Source organism: Oculina patagonica, chromosome 14 (genome assembly GCF_052425735.1).
Source record: "Oculina patagonica isolate OP01 chromosome 14, crgOcupat, whole genome shotgun sequence".
NCBI lineage: Eukaryota > Metazoa > Cnidaria > Anthozoa > Scleractinia > Oculinidae > Oculina > Oculina patagonica.
This window is the reverse complement of record NC_135771.1, coordinates 9427556-9442838: the sequence shown is the minus strand read 5'-3', so window position 1 is coordinate 9442838 and position 15283 is coordinate 9427556. Positions and strand designations below refer to the sequence as shown.

Genomic DNA, 15283 nt, shown 5'->3' with positions numbered 1-15283 from the left:
TATTGTTTAACACCAATCGCGTAAAATGCGGTGGTACTAATTATGTAAATGGAACCCATAGTATATATAACGACGCAAGGCTTTTTGGAAGAAGCCGATGTCACATTTAAATGTCTCGAGAAAAGGTCGACTACAGACGGTCGAAAGCTTTTCAGTAGGGACAGAAGGAATACTGCGGATTTTGCAATACCATTTAGTGTCGTTCTGTTATCTCCTTAACTTGATTAAATGGTAGGTACATCGCTTTGTTAAAGAGTAAAAAATTTCGTGCATTGGGCTTGTATAACTAATTCCTTTTGACTTCATTTTAATTTTAATCAAAAAGTAAACGAACAGGTTGTTCGAAAGCCGTTAAAAACACGGTCATTTATTAACTTTATTCCATGTCCATTTAAAACGATTTCTAATCATTACAAAAATAAAACTCTGGCGTAATAAAACACGGCTTTATCATTTGCTTAGTTTTTGAGATAATTGAAAAAAATATATTTCGTTTTCAGCCACAGAAACGCGTAAGTAATCAAAACTTTTGCATGCCTTGATCGATATTTGTTAGCCGTCAAGTAAAATATCAAATATCGTATATGCAGAGTATATTTTTAGGATTCTTATTTCTAACCACCCGGAAAGTCTTCATTGGAGCATAGGAAAATTTCTTAAAAATATGGATATATTCTTTGGATCATTTGATTAATAATATATTCAATTCAGTAAAATCCGTCTCTTAATTTATCGACTAGCGTGTTGTTTTCCTGTCAAATTTGAAGTGATCTTCACGCATTAACATGTAAATTTGAAATGTCATTTTTAGAAACAAAACGCAATTTTAACAAAATCTCAGAAATTGCTGTTTTTTTTAATTATTTTGACTCTTCAAGCTAGCTCTAGTTTCATATTTCAGTATAAAATCGGACAGAGCAACGTAAAGTAAAAGGTTTATTTCTCATCTTTGCTATGCGCACCTGGTTCACATTTACAAAAAAAAAGACATATGCAAAAATTGCCCGGCGGAATAAAATATAACGCAGTCAGATAATTTAGATAAATTTTCAGTGCTGGACGATAACCATTATCATTAATTATCAACACGAAGTTTCTCCCTACGTCTTCAATACAAAGGCAAGAAGAAAGGTTAGGAGAATCAGGGCCGTAACCAGACCTTTGCCATAGACGAGGCAAGATACAGTTAACACCCGCGTGTAAGAACCTAGTGGTTTAAGAACCTGCTGGCAGAAATTTGCCATTTTAATACCCCAAAATATAAGAACCTGTTTAGCCAAGCAAATTTCAGCAGGTTCTTATATGTGGGTTATAGAAAATTTTTATGAACATTTTTAACAGAACATCCCAAACTGTATTTACAAATAAAGAAAAGACAGATTCACATAGACTGTAATTGTCTTCTTTGGACCTTGCATGAGGCTTAAAGCAATACAATTATGAATAAATGCTGCATAATGAAGGACCAAACCCATTTTTTTTCTTCTCGTACAATCAAAAACTATGGCTCCTCCTTAGAAATTAAGAACCTTATAAAGAACCTACTTAGCCTAAATTACCAATAACTACCCCCAAATACAAGAAAATATTTTGCCAAACTTAGAAAATTATAGGTTCTTACACGCGGGTGTTTACTGTATTGTTAATGGGTTCTTGCATGGGGGCATGCCCTCCAGAAAATTTTGAAATCTAGAAGCTATCAAATCTCTTTCAGAGACTTTTTCCATGATGTATTTCTTGACAAAATTCAATCTTGTTAACTTGGGATTATTTTTCCAACCAAACGTTACCTCTTGCTAGCTAGTTACGGCCCTGAGGATAAAGACATTCATCAACATTGATGTACCAAAAAATCTCCGAACTAATATTAAGAAAAAATATATGGTGTTTAGATGGGAGATTTAATACAAAGACTCCATTTGCTGTTTATAATGCAAAGTTCACAATGCAATTACCAGGAACATTAAAAAAAAATTTTTAAGTCCTTTATCGTGAGGATTTATCATGCTCATGTCCAAATAGACTTCATCAACTTTTTTTAATAGTTTACCGGATAATAATGGTAAAGTCGATAGTGCTTAGAACCAATCATATGAATGAATACCATCTGTTAAGTAATTAAAAGTGCATCCTTATATTTTACTACCTCTTTTATAATGGAAAAACATTTTCTTAAAACGAAAATGCAGATAAAGCATTATCTTTCCTCTAACTTACTAGCTTTTAGTTTAAGTTCATTGCCCTGAAATAGAACTGAACACAATTTTTAAACCAAACTTCGCCCACTGGTTTATTACTTTAAGGGAACTTAAATTTTGAAATAAAAAAGGGGGGTCACCAGATTCGTTTAGGAGCAGGAAGACCTTTTATATTCCATATAATTCCTTTAAAATTCCTCTGCGAGTACTAGCAAAGTACACGTTTTTCGCGATAATTTATTTTTAAAACACAAGAATTGATCTGTTTTCATTTTACAGAAAGAATTTGATCGCTACACCCAAAATGTGAGAAAAAAATGATAGGTAACCAGACTCGTTTACGAGAAAGCGACAATTTACTTCTCGCGCGGACTAAGCCACATAGAAAAAAGCCGCCATTTTGTTTATGTGCGCAAAAGAAGCCCCTTAAAATTACCCGTAGCTAGCACAGTCAGTTATTACACCACTAAACGGACTAACTGTTTTAGAGAGGCTTTTAGGAGGGCGTGGGGGGGGGGGGGTGGGTAATTATTAGAAAAGGGGGTTATTTTCAATCATTAATGGTATACATAAACGAAATAAAGTGGACTTTTAATGTTTAAGTGCTGTAAATTAACTGACGCCCTTCTTGTTTTAAAGAGTTTTTAATTTTTAAGGAATTACGTGTTCTTAGCAAAGTCATTATTATACCGTAAAAGCTCTATTAAGTCCCCCCATCCGGGGGAGGGGATATTTAAGGAGAGAGGGGGCTTATGAGACAGAAGTTTATTTTAATAATTTACCGTACCCAAATTCGCAAGTAGCCAATCAGAAGCGCGATCTACTGTCCTGATATCCTACGATATCAAGTCACTGACCTGATATGCCACCATATTATGGTCACTTTGAAGAAAAAATAGTGTTACCGTATGATGAATTGAAAAGAGGTTTTACCAATAAAACAGAACCTCGTAATTTAAATTTAGCTGGTGTTTACCGGTCGTAAAATGAGAAAAACCTTCCCGCCAAAACTAAACTTGAGCGCGCTCGCCAATTGTGCGATGTTTTCCGACGAGTACTGAAAAATTCAGACTGAAACAATGGAGTCGGAGTTTCCAAATATTTCGCTAAATTTGGATTTTAAAAATTTAGAGAATGAAACTCCAAACAAAACAGTAAAAACAGATGGCAGAAGAGGAACTTGATAAAAGAGTTGAAGACCAAAAAACTATCAATACAAGCAGGTCAACACATTTTGCACTACGTACCTAGCAGGCATTGCTTCAACAGAGCGATTAATATCACCGGATTTTTGGCTGAATTTGGGTACGGTAAATACCTAATCGTACCTTTTTGGTACGCTTCGGCGGCATATCAGGCTCGTTTGGTCTCGCCTTGGGTATTTTGGCTCGACTGCGTCTCGCCAAAATACGAACAATGGCTCGACCAAACTCGCCTGATATGCCGCCGAAGCGTACCAAAAAGGTACGATTAGGTATAAATATCAGATAGCTTACATTTTAAGGAGATTAAGATGATTTTTCAATGTTTTAGTCCTATCTGGTACCACTTTTTTAAAAAATACACTCTTTGTTTTATAAGAACGTACCTTCTTTTTAAAAACGTTGAGCTTGTCAAAGGATAAAATGTTAGAATAGGCCAAGAACGTACCCACGGATTAAACTTGGGTAATACATGTACTGAATTCAAATCCAGCTGAAAACCGAAGTCTCAAAAGGATATTTCTGTTTCTGTCGACTATGATAGTATTATTGAGGATAAAAATAAGCGAAAATAAGCCACGACGTTTCGAACTCATCTTGAGTTCATTATCAAGTAGATATTAGTAAAATAACGGTCGAGTTAAGTTTAAATGCAAATAGAGGTGAGTTCGAAACGTCGTGGCTTATTTTCGCTTATTTTTATCCTCAATTGTATATCGCAATGTTCTCTCATTATGATAGTATTGTCGAAGTTAATGTTGAAATTGTTTTGAGAAAACCGCGCTCGAAAAAGCTTTCTGAAAAAACTTTGACTATAAAAGGAAACATAACAAGTATTAAACTGGTTTCTGTTCTTATATTGTTATAGGAGCAACTCTCTGACGAGCAAATTCAAGGTAAAGTAAGTTCCAGGGCGGTTACTCAACAACGTTTCATACGGGAAGGCTCCGCCCCTAGCCCCAAACCCTTGCCTTTAATTTTATAGCGAAGCTCCACAGCGGCCCGAAGCCAAAGCGGAGCCCCATACCCATTTATAATATAGATAGGAGTCTACGCGCGCTCTGATTGGCTAAAAACCTATGTTTTATCAGAGTATAAAACATAGAAAAATCATGTTTTATTGTTTTTCGTCAGCTTTCCTCGAGTGCTTCGCGCGTCTTTGACTTTTCGTTGGCTATAACCACTCGTATCCAGCAAGGGCGAATGGAATAATTGTTTTATTAAATTCCTTTTTTAAGTATAAATCCACTGGACATTTCATTTTGATGTAAACGAAGTGAGGCGGGAAAAATTGTGGCGCGGTGTTCATCGCTTGAGTTGAATGAAACTCGCAAGGAAAGCTGAGGAAAGCGAGCGAGAGAGTTTTCTTTCGAAGATTTTTCTTCGACAATCTCGTCTTAAATCGTCTTTTCATACTGGAACTTGATTGTGACAGCAATTAAGGTTTACGGGAAGATCCGAAGCAATAGCTTTTCTGGAAATTATACGCGTTTTTAAGTCGAACGAAGCAAGGGACGGATGTCATCGAGACTACTAAATTATCTGAGACGAAATTGCACTCAGAGTCGGTGAAGTTTATTGAAGTTCAAAAAGACAAGATCAAGATTGAAAGGTAACAAACTTATCTGAAATGCTTAGCCTTATTTTACGTCGAACACTGAATGAAATTGTGTCAGTTTTCTGGTCTTCCCGTAAATTATTTTCTGCTTTTCGTCTTCGTTTACTCGCTCTTGTTGTACATATTTTTAATTAAACTTTTCACTCGCGGTGTCTAAAATCTATATCATAAAGCAAATAAAAAAGCCTAAGCCATGTTTTATTCTGTCATAAAACACTCCGGGCATTTGAGAACACTCGAGAAATGTAGAAAACATTCGCCTGCGGCTCATGTTTTCTACATTTCCCTCGTGTTCTCAATTGCCCGTCGTGTTTTATGACAGTATAAAACATGGCTTAGGCTTCTTTATTTGTTAAATAAAATCCACAGAAATAAGAAAACCATGAACTTGAGTTTTAATGGTCATCATGGCTAGCGGCATGGTTCGCAGGCGCGTACGTAAGTACGTCGCCCACTCCAGAAATAGATTAACCTTAACCTCTTTGATACTGGGCATCCACGTTATCGTCAATACAGGGTGTCTGCTGACCAGTATCACGTGACCATATCGCGGGCTTAGGTGTATAACTCCGCTTACCGGAAAATGGTTTTCTGTTGGATCGCCGGCTCAAATTCATTTCTTTCCTTTTTATGGTCAGTGAATTGAGATATTTAAATAAAGGCAAAGTGAATTACTGGGGAGCTCCGCTTTTAGGCTTGGCTAAATCTATTTAATATACTTTTTTTGACTGTTAAAGCAGCTTTTCAAATTCTTATAACTTCCATGAAAAATGGTTTCCTAAAGACCGTATCCCTTTTCTAAAGTTCTCACTTGAGTAATTCCTTGAAATAAATTAATGAATTAGCCAGATGGTGCGCCTGTTTGAGATCTTTTGAAAGACCCTTAATCTTTTGAAATCCCAAGTGCCAGTTTTCACTACCTTTTTCTATACTTCAGCTCACGAAATCGATATTTTTATACCTGCATTCTGAAAAGGCACCCATCGGGCGAAGCCTCCACGTATAGCTAGACTACTGTAGGAAGTACCCCCATCCCCTCGGGTTATAATTCTAGCTGTACAGTTTAAGGTGCGCTGTATTTGAAGTCAAGACCAAGTCGGGATATGAGTTTCAATGTAACAATGATACTCTCCTTACAAAGTGTTCCTGGGCAAGTCCTTCCCGTAATGATTCGATTTAGCACAAGGGGCTTTAATTTACTTTTAGGTAGCTCAAAAGATCGTTGGGGCGCTTATTGGAGAAGGGCGCTTATCTGTATTAGGGACGGAGATTTACTTCTTATTTCGACATTTGAATAACAACATTTAGTATATACCACACAAGTGAATAGTGCTTTTTGCGCGCGCTGATTGGTTTACTCGGAGGTGATTAGCAAAGTACTATTCACCTCCGAACAGCTAAAGAGAAACAAACTGCCTTCGCGCATCGCTTTGTTTAACGAAAGTGATGTTTTGGTACACTAGTTATTCAACTAGTGTGGTATTTTGCGGCTCGGTAAACATCCACCGCTATTCACCTCCACTTCGGTGAATAATTGTTAAATACTGTAACTTAGCGGGTTCGCATAGTCATAACACTATTCCCTTGTTCAGTATGTTCGATTTTACGTTAAGATGAGATAACAGACTGCTAATCAGGCTATTCCACAAACATTGCCTTGATGCCACTTGCGCAATGGGGGCCCTCACAGTTAGAAAGGTGGTGCTTGTTGAAGGGAGTGTGTTAAATCGAGTAATTACGGTAACACTTAGTGCCACATGCTTTAGTCCACGAGCAGTCTCTCTCTTTTCTTAGCCCGTCGAGCGCGAACAAATTAAAGAACGCGAGTAGACCAATGGCCGTGGAAAATCTCAGACCGGAAAAGCTCCTCTCGCCCCCCCCCCCCCCCCCCCAATTTCCACGGTTATTTTTAAACTCGCCGGCTCTTTTTTCGCTTCAAGCCCGAGGGACTGCTCGCAGTTCACACAAGCCTTCAATCAGATTCCTTTCGTAATTCAGTTATAGGACGTTGATCAATGTTTGATCGTTCAACGAGCATGTGTCCCATGTGTGACTCTAAACTGTGACTTTTTCTTTTGTAGAATATAAAGACGCCTTCTGCTTGTTCGATCGTGATGGTAATGGCAGTATAACCACAAGGGAACTGGGTTCTGTAATGAGATCGCTCGGTTTTAATCCCACAGACCACGAGCTACAGGTTATGATTAACGCTGTTGATTACGATGGTGAGTATTTGTAGATAAAGGAATCCCCTTATACCAATGGCGCGTTGATGCTTCTTTTACCTATAAGAGGGTCTGAATGGGGTTTAGTGTTTTGTGTTATTTTCCCATAATTTTTAGTGTTTGCTGTTACATTGGCCAATTTTTTTTAATGTTTACTGTTTCCGGAGAAAATACTGTTTAGTGTTTGGAGGGTTTTTTTGTGAAAAATGTGGCATTGTAAATTCTTATCTGCCCTTCAGAAATGGGATAAAATCGCTCATAAACTAAGGGAAAATTTTCGGATTTCTCCTCGGAATCTTCGGTAGTCTTCGGACATCTTCGGTAGTCTTCCGAAATCTTCGGCAGTCTTCGGGAATATGCAGTTATTTTCGGAAATCTACCGAAATGATCAGAAATCGTCGGAAAATGACCGTAAACTTCTTTATATAGTAAACAAAATAATATTGGCCTTTTTAGAGCCGTTTTTGTTTCTTTCTGGATAAAAATTTACTGTTACAGTGAATTTTTTTCTGTTAGTGTTAAAAAGTCCTAAAATTTTACTGTTTCATGTTACAGAACCAAAAAATTAAGTGTTTAGTGTTATCGAGGTACCCCCATTCAGACCCTCCTATAACCGTATCGCTTTTGATAGAAAAGAGTAGGAGACTAAGCGCTAGTTTGTTGGCGATGACTGAATAATTCGTTTGGATGGACCGAATCTAAAAACATGGTGCGAATGGCATCCAAGGGAGCATCAATTTACAGATTTAGGCATAACTTCCAATGAAGAAGTGATAACATTTTTAGTTAAGCGATTTTTACTTGAGTTTCGAAAGTAAGTCACGATTGCTTTGTACGGTTGTGCATTACTACGCCTAATGGTTGGTTTAAAAAAACTCGCGCCACTTTCTCAACCAATCAGAAGTAAAATCAAAATGTGACCAATCGTGATCACGACTTGCTCACACAAGTTTTTTTGTAAATGTGGTAGATCAGAATTTTTTTAAATGAAGGACATTTCCAGAGAAAAAAACTGATTACTTGATTTACTAGATCTGGATCGAAAAGCACAGATAAAGATACCGACAATAATAATAAAGTTGAATCCCGATGACTTGAACCTCCAAGGGGAATCGAAAAAGATTACAGTTATGGGGGGGGGGGGGGGGTAAAGTTAGTAATAACATGGTCTAGAGGGGAATCTGAAACGGTTCCAGGTAGCGGGATGCTCGACTTATCGAAGGAAAAATTAGTAAGAAAATTAAAAATTGTTTAATAAAACTTTAATCTCCGATAACTGACAATTTGAAGCTTTAGAAGAAATATTAAAATCGCCATTAACGGGTGCTGAGATTTGGCGTGATCTTAAAGAAAAAATGCTCTAAAATATAAACTTTTTCATTTCTCAAAGCATGAAACCGTTTTGTTAAAAAAAATGTTTAGCTTTAATATTTTATGGAAGACAACCGCAGTCAGTGTCGCTATGGGTGACTGAAAATTACTGTCTATTTTTTGATCACTTAGTATATTAACAAACAAACGTTTTCACTTTGCCTGACAGCCTACGCCATGGGGTTTTCTAATGGCCTGAAGGGGAATCTGAACTGAAGGTTCGAGGTAGCGGGAGGTTCGAGTTATCGAGGGTAAAATTAGTAAGAAAATCCGGGGAAAATGGTCTAGACGGAAACCGAAAAAGGTTCGAGTGAGCGAGAGATTCGAGTTATCGCGATTCAACTGTAAATAATTTAGTAACAAAACCGGATTGAAACGAGAACGCTTCTTCATTTACTTTCAATTTAGTAACAGTTTCAACATACGAAAAAAACTCGTTAGGAAATGAAGTTGCTTTGTGTGGATTGGAAAAGTACGAATTGGGGTTAACTTAATAATTTATTATTGGTGAAACGTTACAGGGGATATTAAATGCCGCTCTAACTATTTTTAACGATTATGCATTAAATTGTCAGTATTTGTTTTACCCTTCCCCCTGCCCGCGCTCCGCCAGTACCGGCCCGCGCGCAAAAGAAGTGCGCGACAAAAATCGCCTGTGTAAACGCCTTCAATTAAATAAAATCCAAACACGCCAAGTGCGCGCGCTATCATAGAAACGTGCGGCTACATCACGTTCGCGGATGTTAAGTTATACTTTCATTGATTTAAAGCGTTACGAAATGCTGGTGCTAAAATTAAGCCTTGGTGATATAATGGACAGAAAAGATGCTATTTTAAAAATACACCTAATTCTTATTGAACTGAAATATATTAAAATGTATTAAGCGTCCTCGTGTAGCTTAGAAAACCCCATGGCGTAGGCTGTCAGGCAAAGTGAACACGTTTGTTTGTAAATATACTAAGTGATCCGCCAAAAAATAGACAGTAATTTTCAGTCACCCATAGCGACACTGACTGCCTTGTCTTCCATAAAATATTAAAGCTAAACATTTTTTTAATAAAACGGTTTCATGCTTTGAGAAATGATAAAATTTATATTTTATAGTATTTTTTCTTTAAGATCCACGCCAAATCTCAGCACCCCTTCTTCTTCTAAAGCTTTAAATTGTCAGTTATCGGAGATTAAAGTTTTATTAAACAATTTTGTACAGCAAAATGCAAAGCGTGGCGGTCTACGCTTTGAGCGCTTTAAGCGATAGCTGCTTCGTGGTCTTATAATTACGAATTATATTCTCTGATTTTCAGTTCGATGATAATAAATCGAAAAATTCTACCTTGCTAACCCACACAAAATGGCGGGGGATTTTTTTCCGTAGGAGGATATTTAGCTATATAAAACAGGTACATAATTTTCTATATTTACAGATGTATACAGTGCCGTGATTGATATTTTAATTATTCGAAATCTAAATCTGTTGCGTGAAATCGCGTGGGCCGACAACATGTGCTATCGGCGTGGTTTGTCCTGACTAAGGGCCTGTTTATATGGAGGAGAGTTGTCCCTGGTAGGAGGGTTACCCTCCATACCGAGCCACCCCAGGCGAGAGAGCTTTTCATACGTTTCTTTATAAATAGCTGCGAACTGTTTATATGAGAAATTGCAAAGTTGGCTCGGGGGGCAGGGTGACCCTGGGTGGAGGGTCACTCGCTTTGAAGGTAGGGTGACCCTGGGGAGCGAGCCAACTTTTTGCCATATAAACAGTTTGCCTCGCCTACCAGGGACAAGTTGACACAAACGGAGCATGCGCAAACGCTAAAATCAGCTAAAACAAAATTTCAGATTGATTGAAATTGAAGTCGGTGGTAAATTAGTCCAACAAAAGGTCTTAATCGACGATTTAGCGTTCCTGATTTTAGAAAAAAGCAGCCATAATAGATGTTTCAAAACAACTCTCGCCAGTCTTTTGAACCGAGAGGGCCAAGTTTTGGCTCGGTCAACAGGGACAACTTTTTCATATAAACGCTCGTTAAAAGATGGCTCGGGGAAGAGGGTAACCCTCCAACTAGGGACAACTCTCTTCCATATAAACAGGCCCTAACTGTTATTTTTGCGCGAAAAATAAACATAATTTAAGGAATAGTCATAAACAATAGTAAAAACGACAGTTAACTTCATCTCAATCAACTGAATTTTACGCTGATTTATCTTGTTATCGGGTAATTTTGAGTGTTTTCGTTCTACATCTGACTTGCCACTTGCTCCAGTAGGCTTTGTTATGTTATTTTCGCTCGAGCTCCGACATTTGTGCTTGAGTTAACATCTATAAGTCGTGATTGATAATATAATCACCGATCTAAGAAGAGATCAAGAGCCGATTAAACTCACTAACGGTACTGCCAAAACAAAACCTCAGACTTTCTACTTATTTAGTAAGAGAGATCGCGATAAAGGGAATTTTAAGGTCTTCAAAGTAAAAGCCGCTTTCACTCGATACTGCAATTTTCGCCGTATCATTTTCGCTCTCGCTCAAAATCATAAATGGAATTAAAAAATCTTCTCAAGAAAAACGACGACAAAACTAGACATCGACCAAGTATGTGAATTAAGCTAATCGCTGATAACTAATCGTTTTAAACAGGAGTTCATACTTTAGAAGTTTTGATTTCAGGGTAAAAACGTGGTCTGTTTAAAACGAGTTGCTAAAATGGAAATATTGCTCCCACTCACTATCAGTTACTGACATTTGAAAAAAAAAAGAATTGATTAAAAATAAGTTGCGTGGGACAATTTTTCCCCTTTTTTTCCGTAAAAGGCAATTATTTTTATTTTTTCCACGGGAATTATCCAGTCTGAGAAGTAAAGTTTCATAAATAAATAAATTTGTTGGATCTCTTTGTTGCATTTCAAGCGTAAGTCAAGGCAATTGGCTGCTATAACCTTTTCATTTCCAAAACCTAAAATGTAACTTTTAAAAGAAGAAATTCTCAACAACCATCTGCATGCCATTTTTTTTTACGTTTGAACAAAGCAAAATCCTGATTGCTTGAAAGTTCTGTCTGCTGAGCGGAGAACAAAAAGTTAATAGAAATGATATAATTACGAACCGGAAAATAAAGTACTAAGTTATCCACTTTGAGAAATATAAATTATGGCTCTCCCGGAAACGTTTAGCAATTTAAAAGACAAAATTAGACGCTCCAAGGTTTTGTTTTGTGATTTTTACTGAAAACGTGTTACTTGTTATTATGATAACAAGGTAACAAGTTATTTAGAAGTTTGGAAAAGACGTCAGCGGATTGGAGGGGGCGTAGGAAATAATACCCATTAGTGACGTCACGCTGTAGGGAAATAACCTTTATAAAGCTGTTAAAACTAGTGAACTCTGATCAAACTCAAAACATCAAGTCAAGAAAAGTAACAAAAAAGAGAAAACTCTCGGGAAGAAGCAGTTTGGAATGGTTAGAAAGCAAAGCAAAGCGACGGACCGTAAGTAACTGAGTTATTTTGTAAGCGTCGGGAAAATTAATTTATTGAATATTGAAAAAAAAAAAAGGAAAAGAGAAACAAAAATCAATGAATCTCAAATTTAAACAGGCATAAGAAAAAGTCCTCAACTGGTTGATACTGGCTTGACCGGCACCTAGAAGTTCAAAATAAGGCTTTATTCAAGTTTAGAACTTTCTCAAAATTAAATTAACAGGTCTGGAATGCATCGTGTTCGAGCTTTGAACTGAAAGGTAAAATGTATTTCATACACCGGCAAGAATTAAAGGGACTGTATTACGGCTGATTTAAGTTTATTTTATTATATGTTTTGCCAAATACTCGCTATGAAACTTGATGTTTGTAAAGAAATTACTACTATGGATCTAAATGACAAAACCATAGCTTCATTGCAACCAAATGTGACCCGGGTGTTATAATTTAAAGTTACAAGCAAACGGGATTAACTTTGAAAACTGTTCAGCCCAACAGTATTTCAAAAAGCCCATCTCGCAATCCGTTTCAATCATCTTCAGTTTTGACCACCCGTGCCTTCTTTTGCATTTGCTGTGTAATTGAATTGTTCCTTCACTGTTTTAAGAGGTTATTTTTATATTTCACCGAATTTATCGGCCATTTCCCATGCCTATAAAATTTGTTAGAAATCCGTGACACAGTCCCTTTAACTGATTAGATATAATTTTTGTTTTTCTTATGCAGGTAACGGCGTGATCGACTTCCCAGAGTTTGTCAAACTAATGGAGGACCAGAAGAATCCAGATGAACGGGAGGCGGACATGATGTTGGCATTTCGAGTCTTCGACGCCGACAACAAGGGGTACATCGAGTCAGCGGAGTTACGGTACATTCTATTAAATATGGACAAGAGAATTCCACAAGATGAAGTACATGAAATGATTGTGAATGCCAAACTGGATGAGGATAAGAAAGTTACATACCAAGGTAAATCGAGAGAGCGTGTGGCATAAGTTGATTGGTTGGTTAGTTGCTTGGTTGACTGACTGACTAACTGAACGACTGGCTGGCTGGCTGGTTTGATGACTGACCCGACGGACGGACGGACGGACGCGGATGGACGGACAGATGGACGGAATTAAAGTACTGACCGACAACAGGGGGCGAGTCACTGCCTGCCTACCTGACTAAATGCCTTGCCGAGTGACGGACTGACTGACTGACTGACTGACTGACTGACTGATTGATTAATCGATCGATCGATTGACTGTTTGATGTACTGATAGTCAATCGATCGATCGCTTGTCGTTAAAGTTAGTGAACCAAATTAATTTTAAACAATTGTTTTATTTTCATTTCCACAGAATTTCTTGCCCTTCTTGAGCCGCATGGTGAGAGGTAACACCGATACTTGGCATTAAAAGTAAATCAACGTAGCACTTGCAAGGACAAAGAGAGATCGTCGCCGCTCATAAACCATCTACCTCTCTTACTTGAGCATGTGTCGTTGTCATGACAACTAGTGGACCTTGCTACTAACGAAGCCAAAGACGAGTAAACGGTAAAATAAAGAAAAGATGTCCTCGCACAGAACTTACAGCAAGGCGCCCAAAAGTGTGACCACTTTTAATTTATTCATATTCTTTTGTGCAGATTTAATCCAATCAGAAGTCAACTGCAAGCTATCCACGGCTTTTGATTGGATTCAATCTGCACGAAAGAATGTGAATAAATTAAAAGTGGTCACACTTTTGAGCGCCTTGCTGTAAAACTTAAGAAATAGCAATAGGATATGTATCCTTGACATCAAATATCACAACAAAGTTTAAAGACAAAGTTTTACAATGTTCTTGCTATTGTGAGATTTTAACCTCTATGTTCTACTACGTTCTCACTTATTTTGATTTCGTCCCTTAAAGGGACTGTGTCACGGCTAAGTGAAGTATATTTCATTTAGTTTTGCCTTGCTATGAATCCAAATGTTTGCAAAGTAATTACGTTTGTGGATCTAAATGACAAAACCATAGCTTCATTGAAACTAAATTTGTCTCTCGGGTGTTAAAATTTAAGAGTTACAAGCAAACGAGATTAACTTTGAAAACTGTTCAGCCCAACAATATTTCAAAAACTCATTTCGCGATCCGTTTCAATCTTCGTCACTTTTGGCCATCCGTGTCTTCTTTTGTATTTTCTTAGTTGTCGAAATGTCCCTTAACTGTTGTAAAAGGGTTAGTCTTATATTTCACTGAATTTGATGGTCATTTTCCTATGCCTAAATTGGACTAAAATCCGTGACACAGTCCCTTTAAATGATTAAAAAAAAATGATAAAGCAAAATGGGATAAATTCTTACGTTTTCAATAAAGTTTGGTTTTGTTTCTCTTATTATATAGCACGGATCATTTAAATTTACTGTACTTTACATATTGTTTAATAAAGAAACAACAGTACTTAATCGCGTTTTCTTTTTTGTGGCTTTACCTCACTGCGTGCTTTATGGAGCAGTTTTCAATTGCGTGTCATAAAACCAAAGTAATCACTCCAGCCAATCACAAAGGACGCAGACAATCCAGTGAACCAATCAAAACTTAGCCTGCGTTGCAGACGACGCGAAGCGCGGGAAAACGTGTGCGAGTAGATCACAACTGGTTTTGGTTTATTTCTAATTTGATTAAAAATGGTGCGATTTTTAAAAAAATAATCACTAAGCGTAGTAATGTAATGTAAAACTAAGGCAAATGCGAATTACTTTCGACACTCAAGTGAAAACCGCTGCAACAGAGCAAAACACATTTAAGGCTTTTTTTACTTGTTAATAAAAATAAGTAAAATAAAAACACCGATCACGTTCACGGATATAAGTGTATTTGATTTAGAGATTTCTAATAATTAAAATGCCAATCAGCTATGTTTGATTTGGCGTGAGTGGGCGGGCAGCCACGAGGAATGTCATTAAAAACACTATATTATACAAATATTGAAAAAACATATCTCATTTCCTTTATTTAACTTCTCTCTACGTCTAAGAAATCCCCCTTTTGTATCAGTCTTTGAGTGGCACGTTTTCTTAGAAAGCTAAAATAAGATCCATCGTTAACTTTTTATTTTTTTATTCAAGGGAAAAAACCCACATGCAAACTACCTGCGAATGTCCATTTTGAAATATACTGATTTCCGGTTGCGATTTTCTTGGCTTAAAATCACCTTAC

The 15283-nt window shown here is 37.2% G+C and overlaps 1 protein-coding gene across 1 annotated transcript; it reads left to right on the top strand.

Annotated features, from left to right (window-relative positions):
• Positions 1 to 21: 21 nt before the first annotated feature.
• On the top strand, positions 22 to 14929 carry LOC144639201 (neo-calmodulin-like). The gene is made up of 5 exons (XM_078498477.1): positions 22 to 231; positions 4269 to 4296; positions 7100 to 7243; positions 12819 to 13061; positions 13439 to 14929. Exons 1-5 carry the CDS (start codon positions 229 to 231, stop codon positions 13474 to 13476), a joined length of 456 nt encoding a protein of 151 aa, XP_078354603.1. The 5' UTR covers positions 22 to 228; the 3' UTR covers positions 13477 to 14929.
• The last annotated feature ends 354 nt before the right edge of the window (positions 14930 to 15283 follow it).

Bases quoted from the DNA above. Each gene is read 5' to 3' on its own strand.
- LOC144639201 (XM_078498477.1), top strand. The intron at 4,297-7,099 runs GTAAAGTAAGTT...TTTCTTTTGTAG, and splicing joins CTCTGACGAGCAAATTCAAG to AATATAAAGACGCCTTCTGC. The intron at 7,244-12,818 runs GTGAGTATTTGT...TTTCTTATGCAG, and splicing joins TAACGCTGTTGATTACGATG to GTAACGGCGTGATCGACTTC.